This window comes from Dendronephthya gigantea, unplaced genomic scaffold, assembly GCF_004324835.1.
Source record: "Dendronephthya gigantea isolate DGI-Jeju-01 unplaced genomic scaffold, DenGig_1.0 000026F, whole genome shotgun sequence".
Taxonomy (NCBI): domain Eukaryota; kingdom Metazoa; phylum Cnidaria; class Anthozoa; order Malacalcyonacea; family Nephtheidae; genus Dendronephthya; species Dendronephthya gigantea.
In genome coordinates, this window is record NW_021163036.1 from 1,826,611 (window position 1) to 1,844,903 (window position 18,293).

Genomic DNA, 18,293 nt, shown 5'->3' on the forward strand with positions numbered 1-18,293 from the left:
ATATTTCTGCTAATCTGCTTCACACTAGTGAGCTTCACACCCCGGATCAATAGGTGGGAGTTGAAAAGGTGTGATGTGTTAGTGGTTAGTATTTAGCCCACGCGAACCTAGGCAGGGTATTGGTATTGTGTAAGTACCCTTCCCAGGATGCGGCATTTTTCTGGTCATTTTTGTCCACCGTTTTTCGCCTGGTATTTTTTGTCAGATATATGGTCGATAGCTGTGTTTCCACCACTCGTGCGTTCTCCATCAAATGTTTCGTTATCATATTTCAAGTTATCATAAACATGATCTAAATGCATTTTCCCAGTTCACTTCCTCTACTTAACAATAATCGCACAATGGTGTTTAGCCACCTTTCAAGCATTTCCCAGTTTCGGACGCGTGTGGAGGAGGCCTGTTTGGTATAAATTCTCCAGGAATTTACTTTCTGCAAGAAAGGAAATACCTAGACATTCTTGCGAGACATCGAAGTTTCCGGTGATGACGTCATTGTAAGCCCTCGAGCAATTCTTACCTTTATTGTGCTTTTCACTGTTCTATATTTCTTGACAAAACTTTAATTTTTACCGTGGTTTTTCTATAACAGGAGTGGATTATAACAAATAGTTGTGGACATGAGCTTCCTTTTGTAAGTGGAAAGATTTTTGGCCATTTTTTATCCGCCGATCGCGCTAAAAGTTGGTTTGAAATACACGACATGGAATTGTTTATATTTGGATTTTGGTTTCGAGTGAATATGTTCGGTCGATTTTTGGACTCAACGGTGCTTTTCTGGTTTCAAGTGATGTTATAGGTGCTTTAGATGTACAACTTTTTCTTTCTTTAGTGGGAGCAGGTCTACGAAAACCTTTAAACCGAAGAAAAACATCCCCGAAGGGACACATCAGTATGACCTGATGAAACATGCGGCAGCCACTTTGGGAAGTGGAAACTTAAGACTGGCTGTTGTTCTACCTGATGGGGAAGATCTAAACGAATGGGTTGCTGTAAATAGTGCGTAGTCATCTCCTTGTATATATACCTCTTCTTAATGAAGTTTTAAACCATCTACATTGCTTCTTTACAAAGTTTGAAACAGACTTGTTCGCTTGTAGCGTTTTGTTGATACAAATTTTACAGACCACGCTAGCTTTTATAATCGGCTAATGAAAATGCTAGGAAATATTTCAAAAAGCATAATTTTGTCTCTAACTGGGCTCGTTAATATTTTCTGTTGTCAAAAGTTTTTGAAAGCACGATTTATTTTCGAAAACCTTTGGTAAAATATTATTGTAAGGTGGGGGGAAATGAGCCTATATTTTCATTATTTTGACACAATACACTTTTTCCTTTCGGAAAAACTCGTATACAAAATGGTGAAGTTTTATTTAATCCCTGGTTATTTAAGCTAACTAAAAGTGTTTTCTTTTTCTAGCTGTAGATTTCTTTAATCAGATAAATATGTTGTATGGAACTATCACAGAGTTTTGCACGGCAGAATCGTGTCCTGTCATGAGCGCCGGCCCGAAGTAAGTCACGTTTTCTCTTGCATTTTTGCGGTTTCCTCTGCAGTTTTACTTTGAGTTACTATTTGAACTAAACTTACTTTTATTAGACGTGCATTGGGAGTGTCTTTTACAATGTTATGCCTCCTATTGTCTGCCTAATTCGTCGTTCCCTAAGCTATTTCCTGCGCCATTTCGACGCCATTATCAAAGTGCGAAAGTCTTTCTTTTGCTCGCGAATGGACTTAAAAAAATGTACAATAATTTTTATAAACAATGATTTTCCCCCAAATTACCTCCTAGTCATCGCTAATCATAACTGCTTTAGTGCTTTTCGCCGACAAATGACAGGTTAAAACAGCAGCTTCAATTTTATTAAAACAAAAACAATTCTAAAACCACAGCGCACTTGACTTTATACCTGCTATCACGGTGCAATATATTGACAATGCAACTGACTCCTAGCTCCTAGTGAAATTATTTTGACAAAATAGGAAATAATTTGCTGCATCTATTGAAAATGTCAATATGCAATTTATCAAAGTCATTTCACTATTGTAAAAACAGTTTAGAGAATGTACAAATTTGTGGTCATTTGTTATACTTGTGGTTTATTAAATATGGGGTTTTCACCCGTTTAAAATGCCACATTATCGCAAGCAAATTTTCCATTTCCATTTACTTTTGAAATTGCAACAAAAAGCATATCAATCATTTGCAGAATAGTATATTGCCATAAATAGAAATATAAAAGTATTAATAATGCTGGATCAATACATTCCATAGTCATGACTATGTTGTCATTGTTTATCATCAATGTGCTAGAAATGCCCTCAGAGAATACTTGTATAAACATGGAATGAGTTCACACATGATATTATATTGTGGAATATATATATAACCTACACTGAACCACATGTAAGATGCCTCAGTTTTTTACTGGCAGTCCAGACACAAACCACAATAGCCTATTGTAGGTAGTTCAGACACAAACTACGACAGCTTATTGTAGAATACTACCTACACTAAACTACAAGTTTGAGATATTTTTTAGGTAGTTCAGACACAAACCACAACAGCTTATTGTAGAATACTATTTCTTTAAGGTATCAGTGTATACCCATTGTGGTATACTGCCCAAGAGAGATGTCAAGATCTATTTATTCTATAGATAATTATTTTTGTTTCACATAAACAGGTATGAATATCATTGGGCAGATGGACAAACCATAAAGCGACCAATCAAATGCAGTGCTCCAAAATACATAGACTATCTCATGTCATGGGTGCAAGATCAACTTGATGACGAGACACTATTCCCCTCGAAAATTGGTAAGAATGGGTTTTTGTCTAGAACTTAGGTCATGTCCTTGAAATACAAGTTTGGTTAAAATAGTAGTCATGCTAACTAACCATCAGGTTAGTTTCAGTTCTTCCATTAGACCAATTTGTTCTAACTGCTCTAATTTTATCTCTTTTGCAGGAGTTCCATTTCCGAAAAATTTCTTACAAATTGCAAAAACAATCCTGAAACGTTTATTCAGGGTCTATGCCCACATCTACCATCAACATTTCCAACATGTCGTCGATTTAGGAGAGGAGGCTCACCTGAACACATCATTCAAACATTTTATTTACTTTGTTCAAGAATTCAACCTAGTGGAGAAGCGTGAACTTACGCCTTTGCAAGAACTGATAGAAAAACTCACAAACAAAGATAGAGCATAGATTAAGGCTTTATATTTGGGGAAAAAACTCCTGGTTCTGATTTGAAAATTTGTACAGACAACTAGTTTCATAATTGTAATTATTGTATTCCTCCAGATGTCAGCCATCTTTGTTCTATTGAAAGTAAAGCATTTTACAGTATGCCAGTCTGTTTAACTGCAAGCATTTGAGTTGTTTCAAAGCCTTTCCTGTTAACTGTACACGATTTGTTAAAAAATTATTCAAAAGAAACTAGACAAAGCTGCAGAATCTTGTACAGTGCATATATAGAGATTGTGGACACAAAGGCACCAAATTGTTTTTAAGTTTGAGATAAGAAAGCTGACTAATTGGAAGATGTACAAATAGTAGAAACATTGTTAATTTTCACCCCCTACAACCTTTGGTGCAGCATTCTCTACATGCAGTTTGACAACTAACATCAGATACCAACAGGGAAATCAATTATTGGGGGAAAAGTATAGGAACTGTGGTCTTATTGCAATCATAATCAATTATGCTGATTTTATCAACTAGATTAATTAAAAAACTTTATAAGTCTTAAATCTTTATGTAATTATTGCAAACCTGGAAGAGGTTTTATAAATTATACATCTGATGATCTCAACAATTTTGAAGGCATGCCCTTGTAGCAAAAATACATGAACAACTTTACTGGCAAATAGTTTGTCAAATTGGATAATTGGTAGTTATAAATGCATATATTATAGGACTGTTGGACATTTTGCTGTTCAGTTTCATATAATTAATTTTTAGCACAGTAGATTTCTGTGTATTGTAAAGATATCATTTTTTTGAATTAAATTCTTCCTGTCTACAGCAATGTTGGGCACTTGGTCATTTATTAAAATTATTTGACCATAATTAAACAATTTGATAGAGTATAACATGATAAAAATAATATGTTAAAGCACTACCTAACTTGTGAAAGTTTCTGATTCTATACATTGATTAAATGCCACATCAAATAAAAAATATATATGTATACGCAGAATTTTTCTATATAGGAAGAAATGGTCAATGAAAGTAGCTATAGGGCTTAGGTTTCTTTTAACATCTTTTCATTTTAGAATACAAGCTTTTTAGGATGTTCCCAAGTAAAGTCATTTCCTGGTTTGAAATGTCCGTAGATACATGTCTTTTCAAAAATTGGCCGTTTTAGTTTCAAATCTCTGCAAACAGATAAACATTGGTTAGATTAATGACAGTTAATAAGCATTAGGCAAGTTTTCACAAAACTCTTCAACTGGGGTGAGATTGTCGACCTGTCAACTAGAGCTAAACAGGCAAGACCAGTCTTATGAAAATGGCAAACTTACCTGACAACCACACCAGGCCTAAAATCAAAATTCTTTTTTACAATTTCTAACAACTCTTCATCACTTTTTTCTCCAGAGCCGTACGAGAAGACTGTGACTGACAAAGGCTCTGCAACACCAATGGCATACGAAATCTGAATCAGGCATCGCTTGCAAAGCTTGGCTGCGACAAGAGACTTTGCAGCCCATCTTGCTGCATATGCACCAGAACGATCCACCTGAAGTATAAAATATCGATGCATGGTCTATCTCAAACGTAAAAACCCATGATAGTTACATGATCCCTGCACATACAGGGCTGCAATATAAGATACCTTTGATGAGTCTTTTCCAGAGAAAGCACCACCCCCGTGTGCTCCCCACCCACCATAGGTATCAACAATAATTTTGCGTCCAGTCAGCCCAGCATCACCTTGCGGACCTCCAACCACAAACCTTCCAGATGGTTGGATGTGGTAAATTGTCTTATTATCCAAGTATTTAGCTGGAATGACTTCCTATAAGAATATATACAAGAAAAACATTGAAAACTCTCACTTAGGGTGAAATGAAATGAAATGAAATGAAATTAAATGAAATGAAAGGGTACTATAAGCAACAAATTTGCAAGACTGAAGAGACCTTGACAATTTTCTCCATGACAACTTTCCTTAACTCCTCTGTAGTAACTTCCTCAGCATGTTGCGCTGAGACAACAATCGTATGGACACGTTGCGGCACAAGAACACTCCCTACGTGCTTATATTCCACGGTAACCTGGGTCTTGGTGTCTGGTCTAAGCCATGGGATGGAACCATCACGTTGGCTGTCTGCCATTTTTTGGTTCAGTTTGTGAGAGAGAACTACGGTAAGAGGCATCAACTCCTCTGTCTCGTCAGTTGCATACCCAAACATTAGACCTTGATCACCTGCACCGATCTCCTCATCTTTCCGTCCAACATGCACCCCTGCAGCAATGTCAGGGCTCTGTTGTTCAACAGCAACCAACACATTGCAGGTTTTGTAATCAAATCCTAGAACATTAATGTTAAATGTTAACCAGGCTACCTTTGGGTAGTTCTACTCTAAAACACAAACAACACTCCAGATGGTACCTTTTTTGCTGTCATCATAACCAATGCGTTTGATGGTGTCACGAACAACTTTTTGGTAATCAATGTGTGCATTGGAGGTAATCTCACCAAAAACCATAATCATTCCTGTCTTCGATGCACATTCTGTTGACGGAAGAGAATTCAGTGATTCATTCTCCTACTATTCCTGGTAGTATACCCAACCTGATTGTTTAGTCGTTTAGGCTGTGTCATTAGTTTAGGCTATTCTAATATTTTGGTTTACATAGAGTGCAAAAACAATAGATTTGTAAGGTAATGTATAATCGTATTGTATTTGCAAAGCGGGGCTGGAAATGCCAGGTGGCCAATGTTTATTAATTATTCCTAATGATATTTCTTTTGATTATGAAGGCATTAATAAATGTTGATTACATATCTACACTAATTCCTAAAAGGGGCAACAGAAGGAACCAATGTACAACAATTTTCAAACGGCACGTACGTGATATTCCCCTAGGGCCCACTACGTGGCACATGACAATGTATTTTTTTTTATACATTTAATAGAAGGATGTCGACGCTTGAATGTTGAAACTTGAAACGCCCAAAAATTTGTACCTACTAATCACGAATACCCTCAAATATGCATACATTATAGAGAAATGTAATTTTGTAATCAAATACAGCTTTTCTTTGGCAATCAAATATTACACAATAATATAAATATAACAAAAACCATGCCTACCACAAGCTACTTTCGCGTTTGGATCTTGGCTCAAATGCGCATCCAACACGGCGTCGGAAACTTGATCGCATATTTTATCTAAAAATTTAAAAGATCCAGTAAAATTAGGCTACACGTATAATTTAAGCCAAACGTGCGTGATTGAAGTATCTGGGTACAACGATACATCGAGGAGACGGTAAACATTTACCAGGATGGCCTTCTCCGACTGATTCACTTGTGAATAAAAATGACGTATTATTTGAAGCCGCGTTCATTTTTTCACGTACGAAACTCTTTGCAAGTAGATTTGCGTGGTGCAGCTCACGATAGACTTCGCCGCTTTCTCCTCCCTGCAGAACCGAAATGAAATATGCTTAAAAATACACAATAAAAACCGGTCGCGTGAATACAACCAGGATTTTGGAACCTGATTCGAACTTTGTGTGGGTCGCTCTCACGTGGCGTGAAACTTTTCTCAACGCTGATTGGTTGAACTGGTGAATACACACTGACCTATATACAAATTATTTGAAGGTCAGTGGCTGTTGCAATACTCTGGTCACATGATTTCTTAAGTCTTAATTGAATATAATTATATAACATAGTTTTGTACAGTTGTACTGCATATTTAGTATATATTTTCTTCGATTTCCTTTGTATTCGGCGAGTTTTGTGGGTGTTTCAGAGCAGCTACTGCCTTATATTAATATACATAAGTTGTGGATTTAAATATTGTAATATGACATAGGAATTAAAGAATCTCAAAATGCAAATGAAACGCGCCCATATCACATGTAGTTTGCGCAACAATCACACAAGTGCAAGTTGAAGGAATTCTTGGAACAACTTCGATGATTTTAAGAAAGGTCCATGAAAATTTACCTAAACCGGCGAACGTTCACTCCCGGCCCAGGCCTAGGGTTTTTTAAAGCCTTGCGGAGTTGCGCGGTCAATGTATTAAAGTCCTCCCATGTAATAATGATATATCATCATCGCACGTGGGTAATTTGGCAGATTTTAGCTAAATCTTCCATGTGATACAATGATACGAGAGATAATCGTCGTGATTACTGGATAAGTAAAGTGGAAGAATTAGTTATTTTTGCAAAGGAGAGTAATAATTTATACAGAGTTTTGGCATAAATTAGTTTTTCTTCGGATAGACGGCGCGCAAGAACTAAATACCAGTTTTTCAGGTTAAATTCTTGTTCAAATCAAATAAGGTTAAATTATTCTTGTTCAAATCAGGTTTTTAATTACATTACACCATGAATCGTACCATTTTACGTAGGTTTGCCGGCTGCCGCAAATCGATTTCAATACGGTTTAATAGGGTTTCCAAAAAAGGTTTATTTTAAGCTTCAAACCGCGATTCCATCATAAATCTCTTTCAAATAACATGTGTTTTGAACTTGGGGTGCACACATTTGTTCAGCTTTTGTTGCACAGACGAATTTGTTGATGTTGGCATTATGTGGTATTAAAATTAGGATAGGTGATGATTGCTCCAGAGAACGTATCATTGCCTCATCCGCGTACTTCTTTAGGGTCTAGTGACGAACAATTGAATTTTCCCACAATGCAGCTCGCCTGAAATTTTCAAGATGGCGACTTCGAAGACGGCGAATACTTACAATCGGCAGAATTGGGAGGACGCGGTGAGTTTTGTGCTTTGTACAATTTAAAAATATTACGATCATGGGGTATTGTAATACTTGATCTTCACAAAGACCAAATTTTAGGGAAATCGGATGTAATTCCAGGGAGAAAATACAAATTGAAACTATGAATTGTATACCATATACATACACATAGCTTTAAGTTTGCTAAAACGTCTCTTTTTTTAGGAATTTCCCATTTTGTGTCAGACCTGTTTAGGTGATAATCCATATCTAAGAATGGTAAGTTAAAATAGATAAAGTTCTCTTTGTTCTCGTGTTTTGGTAAAAAACTTTGGTAAAAAATAAAATTTACAGGTTATTCATTATTTGTTTTAATATAGATGAAAGAAAAATACGGAAGAGAATGCAAGGTGAAACAATCAATCGCATGTTCAAATTATTCAATTTCTACTGAAATGGTTATCATGCCATGTGGTGAACATGTTTCAAATGTAAATTGTGACTTTATTTGTAGATTTGTGCTCGACCATTCACAATCTTCCGTTGGTGCCCAGGTGCCAGAATGAGGTTTAAAAAAACCGAAGTTTGCCAAACATGTGCTAAGATGAAAAATATTTGTCAAACGTGTTTACTGGATCTTGAATATGGTAATTCATTAGTTTCCTTTCTTTCCCAAACCATTTGAAAACCCAGTTGTTAGAGAGTGGCCTGGGCATGAAACTTTCCTGATTTCTTGTGCAATAGGTCTACCAGTTCAAGTCCGAGACCATGCTTTGGGGATGAAAGACGAGATGCCAAAATCTGACGTTAACAAGGAATACTACACCCAGAATGCAGAACGAGAGGTAATCCATTTTTCTCACACCTCTGTGGCTGATGGTACGGCCGGAGAAATCAGGTTTATTGATTATTGTTTTTGTCATTAGTTAGCCAACACAGATTCCACCAATCCAGGAGGAGCATTGGGGAAAGCAAATGCGCCTAATGACTTGCTGCTAAAGCTAGCAAGAACTGCACCATACTACAAGAGGAACCGACCTCACATTTGTTCATTCTGGGTGAAAGGGGAGTGCAAGAGAGGAGAAGAATGTCCCTACAGGTTTGTTTTGGTATTGGGTACATCTAAGGAGACCATTACAATCATCAAAGTTAAGCCAGACATTTCTGTCTAGACATGAGATGCCAACGGATCCAAACGACCCACTAGCGGACCAGAACATCAAAGATCGTTTTTATGGTGTAAATGACCCAGTGGCGAGCAAACTGCTTGACAGAGCATCAAAACTACCAAGATTAGAACCACCTCCTGATAAAGCTATTACTACCCTTTATGTTGGAGGTCTAGATGGCAAAGTCCTTGAACAGGATTTGAGGTATAAAGTGGTCTGCTTATAATGGATAGAGCTATGCAGTGTAGTTAAGTTTCTGATGCATAAATTTTTTATTATAGAGATCATTTCTATCAGTTTGGTGAAATCCGTTCCATCACGATGGTTCCAAAACAACAATGTGCCTTTGTGTGTTTCACAAACCGTTACTCGGCTGAAACAGCAGCAGAAATGTCATTCAATAAGTTAATCCTCAAGGGTCGCAGATTGAAAATCCTGTGGGGGAAATCACAAGGGGCAAAGGCTGCACCTGGAAAGGAAGGAGGGGCAATGTTAGCTCCAGTGCCTGGATTACCTGAAGGTGGGTTAGGATTAGAAGTCTTCATGATATATACTTGTTTTTTCGAACATTTTTTAAATGTTTCAATTCTTTCAGCTCTTCCACCACCACCACCAGCTTCAAAACCAGATGAAAACAATTTCTTTAATTTACCCTCAGCGTCACACCCTCCTATATCAGGAATTCCCTTACCCCCTCCTCCCATGAGTGGACCTCCAAGACCTCTCATGGGTGGACCTCCTATGCATGGTCAGCCTCCCCCTGGCCTAATGCCACCAAGGTTACCACCTCCTCCTGGACAACGGGGACAGTATCCTCCTGAACAAAGAGGACCCTACCCTCCACCCCACAGATTTATGCCACCACCACCATTCCTAAGAGGACCACCCACAAATATGCCACCACCAAATGTCCCACCTCCCCAGATGTCGCATGGCCCAGCACCAAACAGGGGAATGGCTCCTATACATTATCCCTCTCAAGATCCACATCGTATGGGTACCGGTGGTAAAGATCCTGCACAAGCCCCTCCTCCTACAACTGTGGCCCCAACAACCTAAGTGCTTTCCCCAAAGACGCACAAGTGCATCTTTCATGCTCCCTTCCTAAACCCTGGGTTATTGAATTGTGCGATGTAAATCATTCAATTTATAATGGATTTGTTTATTACAATATTTGATATGCGAAAATCAATTATTACCATCAAAGATTGTCTCTTATTGGGTGGTCCTCTTGTTGAAAACCATAAGCTGGGTACGTCCGGGATAGTTCCTATCAATTTTAACTCCCAAGATGCATGCTTTAATTAGAACTTCACACAACTGCATCATGACATGAAACTATTGTATTCTTATATATACACCAACAACACAATTTTACATCTTCATTTGTGAAACAGTTGTTCTTTTACACTTTGCTTGGCACATTTCGATATTGCACTGATGAGTTTTGTAAATCCTGTATCTTTGGGCTGAAACAAAAACCAGAAATTTAGATCAGTGCTAGATGGCTAACAAAGCTCTACGCATGTTGATGTGTTTCCAGACATTCTCCCTCGGTTAATTTGTTAATTCAATTCAAATGCATACCTTGTCAAGACCACGCATAAGATTGGTTTTCATTACACTGACAAATTCTTTTGAACTCAATTCACCATCATCTTTAAATGATGTAGTAATAAAGTATACTTAGTATTCATATACAGTATGTTCAAGGTTATTTAATGTTGCTTACCATTTTCATCAAACATTTTAAAAACAACATCAACAATATGATCCTGTAATCTCACTCCTGACACAAGGTGGGCCACACGTTTGAAAGTTTCTATAAGAAATACAGTGAAGAATGCAGTGCAAAGGTGATAGCAAGGATTTGTAATGGATATGCTACTATCTGACTTGTGAAAGTGTCCAAGTCAGCTCAGCTTTATCACATAGTCACATGAACTATAAATTACCTGGATTTAGGTCACTACCACATGCTGTATGAAAGCTGAGGGCTGTATCAACATCCCCAATATTTCTCAGAAAGCTGAAGAAATCCACATAATCTTTGAATGTGACACCCTAGAGGGAGAAGTTAAAATCTCTTTAATCCAGCATTTTTACTCACTTTATATTGGCCTCACTTATTGAAACTCAATGACAATCTTATTTACCAAAGATAATGTGTTTAACCTGACCAATATATTTACCTGAGAGTTTTCTTTGAAAGTTTTCTTGATCCGTTTCAAAGTTCGTTCTTTTTTCTTGGATGTGAAACTGGAATACGTCAACAACATGTCTGCAAATTCCACCTCTGTAATCTTTCCATCAACTGGCTCATAAAATTGAAACTAAAGGCAAAGTCGAAGAAGCACATTGAAATATTCTTGTAATAACTTGATAAACTGCAAGGTATTCCACACTATAGATACTCCATGCTTTATATTATCATAATCAACTCACTTCCAAAAAGAGAACTTCTTTCTGCAACTTCTGCTGGAACTCAATGAAGCGTTGTGCGGTCAACTTTTGTGTACACTGAGGCCCAAAGAAGTACAGCTTTAACCCTGAATTCACCCGCGATCCCAAAACATTCCCTGTGGTTGTTCTATCCCGATGTCTCATGCCAGTTGAAGTGAGGGAAAGCAATACTGATTGCATCTGCATAGAACATTAAGCAGTAGTGAGGTATTGGTAGTGAATACATGTTTATCTCTGTTTATGAGGTTCAACCATAACTTCTGAAGGATAAGACAAGCAGTTCAAAAATCTAACCTTGTCAAATTCATCTGCAGAAACATCACCGTCTCCATTCAAATCGAACATTTTGAATGCAATAGAAATATGTCTTGGAGGAGCTAGACATAGATTAAGATTATAAACAGTCCTTGGTTATTGAATTACATTCCCAGAAAGGGCTAGATGTTACTATTACTTACTATTACACTACTTACTTCCAAGTACAGTGAGCAAAAATAAATAATCAGAGAAATTAATCAATCCATTACAGCCAAGATTTTTTAAAACACTGTCCCCAGGGCTGCCATCATCATGTGTGTAACCATTGTAAACATCTTTCTATATTGTGAGAAATTGTGATTTCTAGTTTAGCTTATTTCATTGATGTAATGATGTTAGACACAGAAGGACAGCAGGATCGATTGCTTGGCTTGATATCTAAAGTTATATTTGAGTGAAAAATCAACCCAATTTAAAAATATTTTATTCCTTACATTCTTGTCCAATTGTTTGAATCTATCCAGACCAAGACCTAAAAAAAACAATATAATTCAATTTTTATAAAATTGGAATCTGGTTATTCTTAAAATATACCAGCTGCTCACCTTCTGGCTGTATTATACCAGGTGTTAGAGACCTCACAAAATCTTGTGGTGTCATATATATCTCCATTTCCCCAGTTCCTAAATGACCACTCTGGATTGTTGCAAAGTAACGGAATATTTTATCAGGTGTACTGTAAGCCCGTATCCTGTCCTCGTAACCAATTATCTGTGAAGCAAAAGTTTGAATTATACAATTGTTTGGTTTGTTGCAAGTGTGAGTATGGATATGGGTGTCGCTATCATATTCTTACTTCTTCATAACTTTGTCCTTGGGGTAGCCATGCGTTATTAACATACCTTGGTCTCTTTGAAGGTCTTTCTCTTTTTTCTTTGTACCTGCGTCTTCGCACCCTCTCCATCGGTCCCGATTGCGGTCTCTGACCCACCTCCCAACTCTTGCACTAGCCCTCCAGCGCTTTTAGCCTGCACTGGCTGTGAAAACGCCCTTCTAACAATTAAATATCCAAAACCAATTATCCCGATGGACGAGACGATTAAAACATCGAGCAGTTTAGCTCGCTTCACTTTCTCCGGGTCGCGATCGCTCGATTCGTTTGCATTTGAGCTTCCTTCTTGGATATTTGAAAAATTCTGCTTTTGGGTTAGGGCAATTAATCGCACATTCTTTACGCTTGAAAACAATGTCGGAACTTTGGTATTAAATATAAAGTTTCGGCCAAGAAATCGCAGCATTTTGGCTCCTCTTTTAAGCAGCAAATAGCTTTGTATTTGCCCAGAAAATATTTAACTTCAGATTGTTATCGTTCACTCATTTTGTTGTTTTAGACATTTAAATCTTTCAAAGCTCTTGCCGCCTCAAATACGCGAAAACATCGCTTGGAAGCATGTCGACAATTTCCGACGTTCTTGAAGATTGTTGAGAATTTCAACTTTATTTGTGTTTTTTAACGTTCTCTAGCTTATTTAAGTTATATTCGTCACAAAGTATGGATATTTTATTGAAATTTTAAAACATGAGTGAATTTAAAGAATTGTGAAAACATTTTCGAGCATATTACAGTAATGCCGAAATTTTACGAGGGAATCTCGAACATTCATCAAAGTTGTTGCATGATAAATGGAAGATTCTAGTTAATTAATTGGAATATTCTAAGGAGGGTGGCTGAAACATTATTTTTGTATACGGGGATATTTCGTTATCGTTTGTAATATTTGAAATGAAAAACACACATATTATAAAATACGGATATTTTCTTATCTATTCGATACTTTAACGCCGTATATAAAAACGATTTATGGTCGTAAAATGCCTTTGAGTATTATTCATGGTCTCCTACCCTCCCCAAGTCAGGTATTCTATAAATAGATGAATTGTTTGGGTGGTTTGAAGTTTCTGAACTACACGATATCAAAACTGTGGGAAAATTCAGAAAAACAGATAATTCTTATCGTTCCTAGTTATACATAACTTCAATGATGCTTGCAGGATTACTTGTACGAAGAGTGCTTTTGAAACAGCCTTTAAAAGCAACGATCGGTGTAAGTTTTTAGAAAATAAAATACATATTTCCCCCCTTGACTTCATTGGCTTGACAAGCATTTTTTTTATTTTCTAGAACGGTTTATTATTGCTAAAAGAAGGAAGATCGTGCTTTTCTACAACGACTCGTCGCTTGGGTAAATATTTTCTAATGGATAGTGGATTCATTTTTAAGTTTTCTATACGCAAACTTGAGTCGCATGGATTCAAAGGCGTGGGCCGTGGGACAATTAATATTTGAAAGCAATTGATTATCAACTTTAAATTTACCTATTTGCAAATACCTATTTATAAAGGCAGTCTCTGCTGCAACTCTCGACGCAATTTCAGATACAGAGCTATGCTACTATCATAGACAATTCCAGTTCATAAATGGCTAAGATAGAAAGCATAGTTTTCTTCTTGTTCAGAGCTTCTTAGGAGCTATCCTTTTTATGCTTTGTTTACTAGTTCATTGTATCTCTTCCAAATCTATCACATATAGAAAGCCCCTTTTTAATAACTCTGTGATAGACATTTTTCTAAAATCTATCACAAATAGACAAGTCTCTCCAACTGCACTGAGCGTAAAGCATCTTCTCTTAACCTTAATTGTAGCTGACTTGAATGTTGGACTAAAACGTGGTCATCCTGTTATTTCAATACCTCTCCCAACAACAAGCGAAACGTGTGAGTTCACTTTGTATGATGCGCAGTCGGTCAGGAGCTTTATTGAGAATATTAAGGAAGAAGATGATGGTGTTAAGGAAGCAGTGATACAATCCTTGGACGGCAATCGTGTAGCGCAGACAACGAGGCTAAGTGCCTTGCTGACTGAGGGGTTTCAACTAAAAATTAATGATGAGATGCATACTGTACATTCATCCAGTGAAGGTAGGGTGAAGAAAGCCTCTTAACCTTGTTTTGTAATCTTTGAATCAATTTTCATGGAATCTCCAAGTCTGGCAGTCTGCATCCTCTCATATACACCACATGTCTGTCATGAAATCTTCAAAATCACCTTTGCCCCCCCCCCCCTTTCATGGAGGTCTTTAAGACCATTTTCTACTCTGGAGTTGATCAAAGGACACCCCAGCTCCTCCGTGCAGTATTTAAGACCATTTCTGCTTCATGTTGTTGTAAAGACTACTCCTCTCCTCATGAAATCTTAAGCCCATTCTCTGGTAAGATCTTAGGATAACCCCCTCATAACATTCAAAGGCCACATACCCAGCTGCGTGATAGAGTTTTTCCCACCTTCCCACTATAAATCTTTCATTCTACCTCATTTCTGGCGCATCTTAATTTTCAGTAAGTGCTGCAGTTCAAGAAACGTCTTTGGAGACCGTCCGAGATCTTGTTGAAAAGTTGTATGTAAGCCTTGATATTGGGGACAAAAAGGTGTGTTTTTACCAAAATAATTCTAGCGATAAACCTAAGGCCAGACTGTCCACTTATTCAAGACTGTGAATTCCTAATTCACTCGTTGAAAAGCGTGTAAAAATAATGCGTTTTGAAACAGAAAGCATATTATTTGCGAAAGTTGATTTCATTTCCGAATTCTAGACCGGAACAGAACAGCAACTTGTTGAGGAATTGGAAAAGATTCAAGCAGAATTAGAACCGCTTGAACAGCAACGACAACAGCTGGAAAAAGGCGTAGAAACACGAACGAACGTATTTGTTTGGGGAGGCTTGGCTTTCATGGCCGTCCAGTTTGGTTTCCTAGCGCGACTAACTTGGTGGGAATATTCCTGGGATATCATGGAACCTGTGACGTATTTCGTGACGTATGCAACCAGCATGGCGTGTTACGCGTATTTCGTGTTGACAAGACAGGTTGGTTTTTCAGTTTAAAACCTCGTCTAAAAGACGGCGGTTTTCTCATCTTGTGTATGTTATTGAGTAAATTGAACAGAGTAGAAGACTTTACGTCGCCAAGATTATACAACTGTGTACATAATTCACTTAATAACATACGCTAGAAAGAGAAAATCGCCCGTGTAGCTGCCAACTTAACTTGTCACCCGGCATTGCTCTGAATTTCACACATTTCACAGCCGTAATGAACTAACTTGAATCCAATAACCGAGTCTCGATTTAACTACCACTATTATAGTAAAGCATGTCATGATATGTTGACTAAATGGACCAGTTCAGATGAGCTCTCAAGTAATAAACTCCTCGACTAAAATTAACAGTTCTTCGTTCATTACGAAATTTCATTTTAGGAGTACATGTACCCGGAAGCCCGCAATCGTCAATTCTTAATTTCCTTCCATAAGAAAGCCAAACGCCACGGCTTCGACATTGAAAAGTACAACAGCTTACGCGAGGCCATCGCTAAAATCGAAGCTCAGTTGGAAGAAATGCATCAGCCTGACAAATCCACTGATGAATAGGACCTTATTTTGAAATAATAGGACATTCTTTACTTAGGTAATTTGAAATGAATTAATGACTACCAAAAAAATATATTAAGATCCAGTGTAACACAAGACAATATATAGACACTTTCTGAATATTCTCACTGGCAATAAAAACCACGTTGTTCGTCTCGTCACCTTAGTTGTGACAGTGTGCACACAGGAAAATTCGGAAAGTGTCTATTTTTGTTGCAATTTTAATTGATACAGGTCTGCGTTAGGTATCAATCTCGTGTTCCACTGACATTACTCTTGTCAAACTTGCAAACATGACATAGTTCTGAAGAGCTTGCGAAGTTACAGACAAATTTACCCCGTGTAACAAACCTCTCGATAACAAACCCTTGTCCGACATCCGCTGTGCAGTCATACAGTGTGCATCACATCACTTACAGACATCGCTGTGTCACATGCAGGTGTTCAGCTGTCGTTAAATGTATTTCTATGACTCGTTTAGAGCGAGTCTTTATTGTAAGAATTGTAAATATTTCTAGAACCTTGACTAAGCATAATTTCATTAAAATGACCGCCATGAATTTGAAATAAAGTTCATTGAAGTGGAGCAGGGTAAAACAAGATAATAAAATTCAAGTTTAATTCAATTTTTTTGGCACAAAATTTACAAAAAATAAATACTAGATAATAGACTACTCTAGAAAATATCCTAATAAATATAGTAGTTTATGTCAGTTGTTACCCAATCCATTTTATAAAGCGGTACATGATTTGAACAATTTTATTAATTCTATGTCATTGTCAGGATCGATGGCATGTCAGTTGTATGAGAATATGTTGGTTGCGCAGTGTAATGTTCCCTATTATCCATGCAGATATCTCTCAAATCACACTCTCAGGGTAAGAAATAGCTGTCTTTAACGATTTATATATATATATATATTACTATATGAATTGGGTAACAACAGAGGTAAACACTTGTTTGTCAATTCTGTTTCTACTATATGCAATTTCACATTCATCCTATGTTTGAATGTTGTTAAAAACGAACGCTTGTAAAACCAGTTACTCTGGTTCAATCGTATGCAAGGTCTCATCGTTGTCACCATTTAATTTATCATAAGTTCCGTCCAACGAGTTAGGAATGTTGTAATCAGGCGAGTCAGGTTCTGATAGATCTTCTAATTGGCGTGATGGTGCTTTGCGACGTAACACGAAAATACTAGTAACTACAATCAATATTAAAACTGCCGCTGCACCAGCAATGTACCCTGGAATGAGATAACTATTGCCAGTCTTCCTCGCGTTTTCTGCTGACTTAATGCTATGTATTTGAAGTTGTTGACTATAGCCGCTGCAACCGCCTCTGTTACAGACTTGTAAGTCTGCTGTGTAGTCCGTTTCTTTGTCGAGATGAAGTAATACACTTCTTTTGCTCATATTCTTCACAACAATTTCATTGCTTGTCGTGTTGGAAGCATTTGCGAATGTTGACCAATATCTTAACTTTACCTCTCTTAAGATTCCACCCCAGTACGTCTCGGCCGGTAACTCCCACGTGAGAGTAAGATTACGGTATTTCCCATCGGCATCGTAGCTTGACGGACAGGTGTCGTAAGTGCACGTGATATTGGGCGCTTCGCTCGGCTGTTCTTCGTTGAGGTTCGTAGTGTTACACAAGGGCTCGGAAAACTGACCGCACTGGTATTCCTTTATTGATAGGCAAAAGGTACATAGCTCGTAGGGTGCGTAGTCCCGGATATCTTTACCCGTCAGGATTATCTCCCGTGTTTCAAGTTCTTTAAATACGGCCGTTTGTTTAGCAGAGGTCTTAGAACAACTATATGTCAAAAACACGTTCGATAACCAATATATTATATCTTTCCATTTTAATGTCACTCTGCGATACGATGTTTTTATTTCCAAGTTTGTCGGTGGATGTGGAAAGTAGAGTAAAGATTTAGGTGGTAAATACCCACACGCTGTCAATGTTAAGTTA

General features: G+C 37.5%; 5 protein-coding genes across 5 annotated transcripts; 3 read left to right on the forward strand and 2 right to left on the reverse strand.

Moving 5' to 3' along the window:
* The first annotated feature begins 371 nt into the window (after positions 1 to 371).
* LOC114522996 (MOB kinase activator 1B) lies at positions 372 to 3,356 on the forward strand. The gene is made up of 5 exons (XM_028543786.1): positions 372 to 631; positions 830 to 996; positions 1,418 to 1,511; positions 2,686 to 2,819; positions 2,971 to 3,356. Exons 1-5 carry the CDS (start codon positions 618 to 620, stop codon positions 3,213 to 3,215), a joined length of 654 nt encoding a protein of 217 aa, XP_028399587.1. The 5' UTR covers positions 372 to 617; the 3' UTR covers positions 3,216 to 3,356.
* Positions 3,357 to 3,866: 510 nt separating this feature from the next.
* Positions 3,867 to 6,755, reverse strand: LOC114522994 (S-adenosylmethionine synthase-like). The gene is made up of 7 exons (XM_028543785.1): positions 6,525 to 6,755; positions 6,335 to 6,412; positions 5,629 to 5,751; positions 5,156 to 5,547; positions 4,849 to 5,031; positions 4,535 to 4,752; positions 3,867 to 4,387 (listed from the first exon to the last, which is right to left on the reverse strand). The coding sequence occupies exons 1-7, from the start codon at positions 6,589 to 6,591 to the stop codon at positions 4,282 to 4,284; spliced, it is 1,167 nt and encodes a 388-aa protein (XP_028399586.1). The 5' UTR covers positions 6,592 to 6,755; the 3' UTR covers positions 3,867 to 4,281.
* A 987-nt stretch (positions 6,756 to 7,742) lies between these two features.
* LOC114522993 (pre-mRNA-splicing factor RBM22-like) lies at positions 7,743 to 10,486 on the forward strand. The gene is made up of 9 exons (XM_028543784.1): positions 7,743 to 7,974; positions 8,164 to 8,217; positions 8,319 to 8,348; positions 8,453 to 8,585; positions 8,683 to 8,783; positions 8,865 to 9,037; positions 9,111 to 9,311; positions 9,389 to 9,627; positions 9,703 to 10,486. The coding sequence occupies exons 1-9, from the start codon at positions 7,921 to 7,923 to the stop codon at positions 10,164 to 10,166; spliced, it is 1,449 nt and encodes a 482-aa protein (XP_028399585.1). The 5' UTR covers positions 7,743 to 7,920; the 3' UTR covers positions 10,167 to 10,486.
* LOC114522992 (calcium uptake protein 1, mitochondrial-like) lies at positions 10,436 to 13,236 on the reverse strand. Its single transcript, XM_028543783.1, has 11 exons — positions 12,731 to 13,236; positions 12,434 to 12,599; positions 12,323 to 12,360; positions 12,044 to 12,167; positions 11,865 to 11,947; positions 11,553 to 11,750; positions 11,300 to 11,440; positions 11,063 to 11,171; positions 10,840 to 10,929; positions 10,695 to 10,765; positions 10,436 to 10,576 (listed from the first exon to the last, which is right to left on the reverse strand). Exons 1-11 carry the CDS (start codon positions 13,124 to 13,126, stop codon positions 10,490 to 10,492), a joined length of 1,503 nt encoding a protein of 500 aa, XP_028399584.1. The 5' UTR covers positions 13,127 to 13,236; the 3' UTR covers positions 10,436 to 10,489.
* Positions 13,237 to 13,782: 546 nt separating this feature from the next.
* On the forward strand, positions 13,783 to 17,005 carry LOC114523144 (calcium uniporter protein, mitochondrial-like). The gene is made up of 6 exons (XM_028544001.1): positions 13,783 to 13,933; positions 14,011 to 14,071; positions 14,532 to 14,807; positions 15,226 to 15,314; positions 15,480 to 15,752; positions 16,145 to 17,005. Exons 1-6 carry the CDS (start codon positions 13,868 to 13,870, stop codon positions 16,313 to 16,315), a joined length of 936 nt encoding a protein of 311 aa, XP_028399802.1. The 5' UTR covers positions 13,783 to 13,867; the 3' UTR covers positions 16,316 to 17,005.
* Positions 17,006 to 18,293: the final 1,288 nt, after the last annotated feature.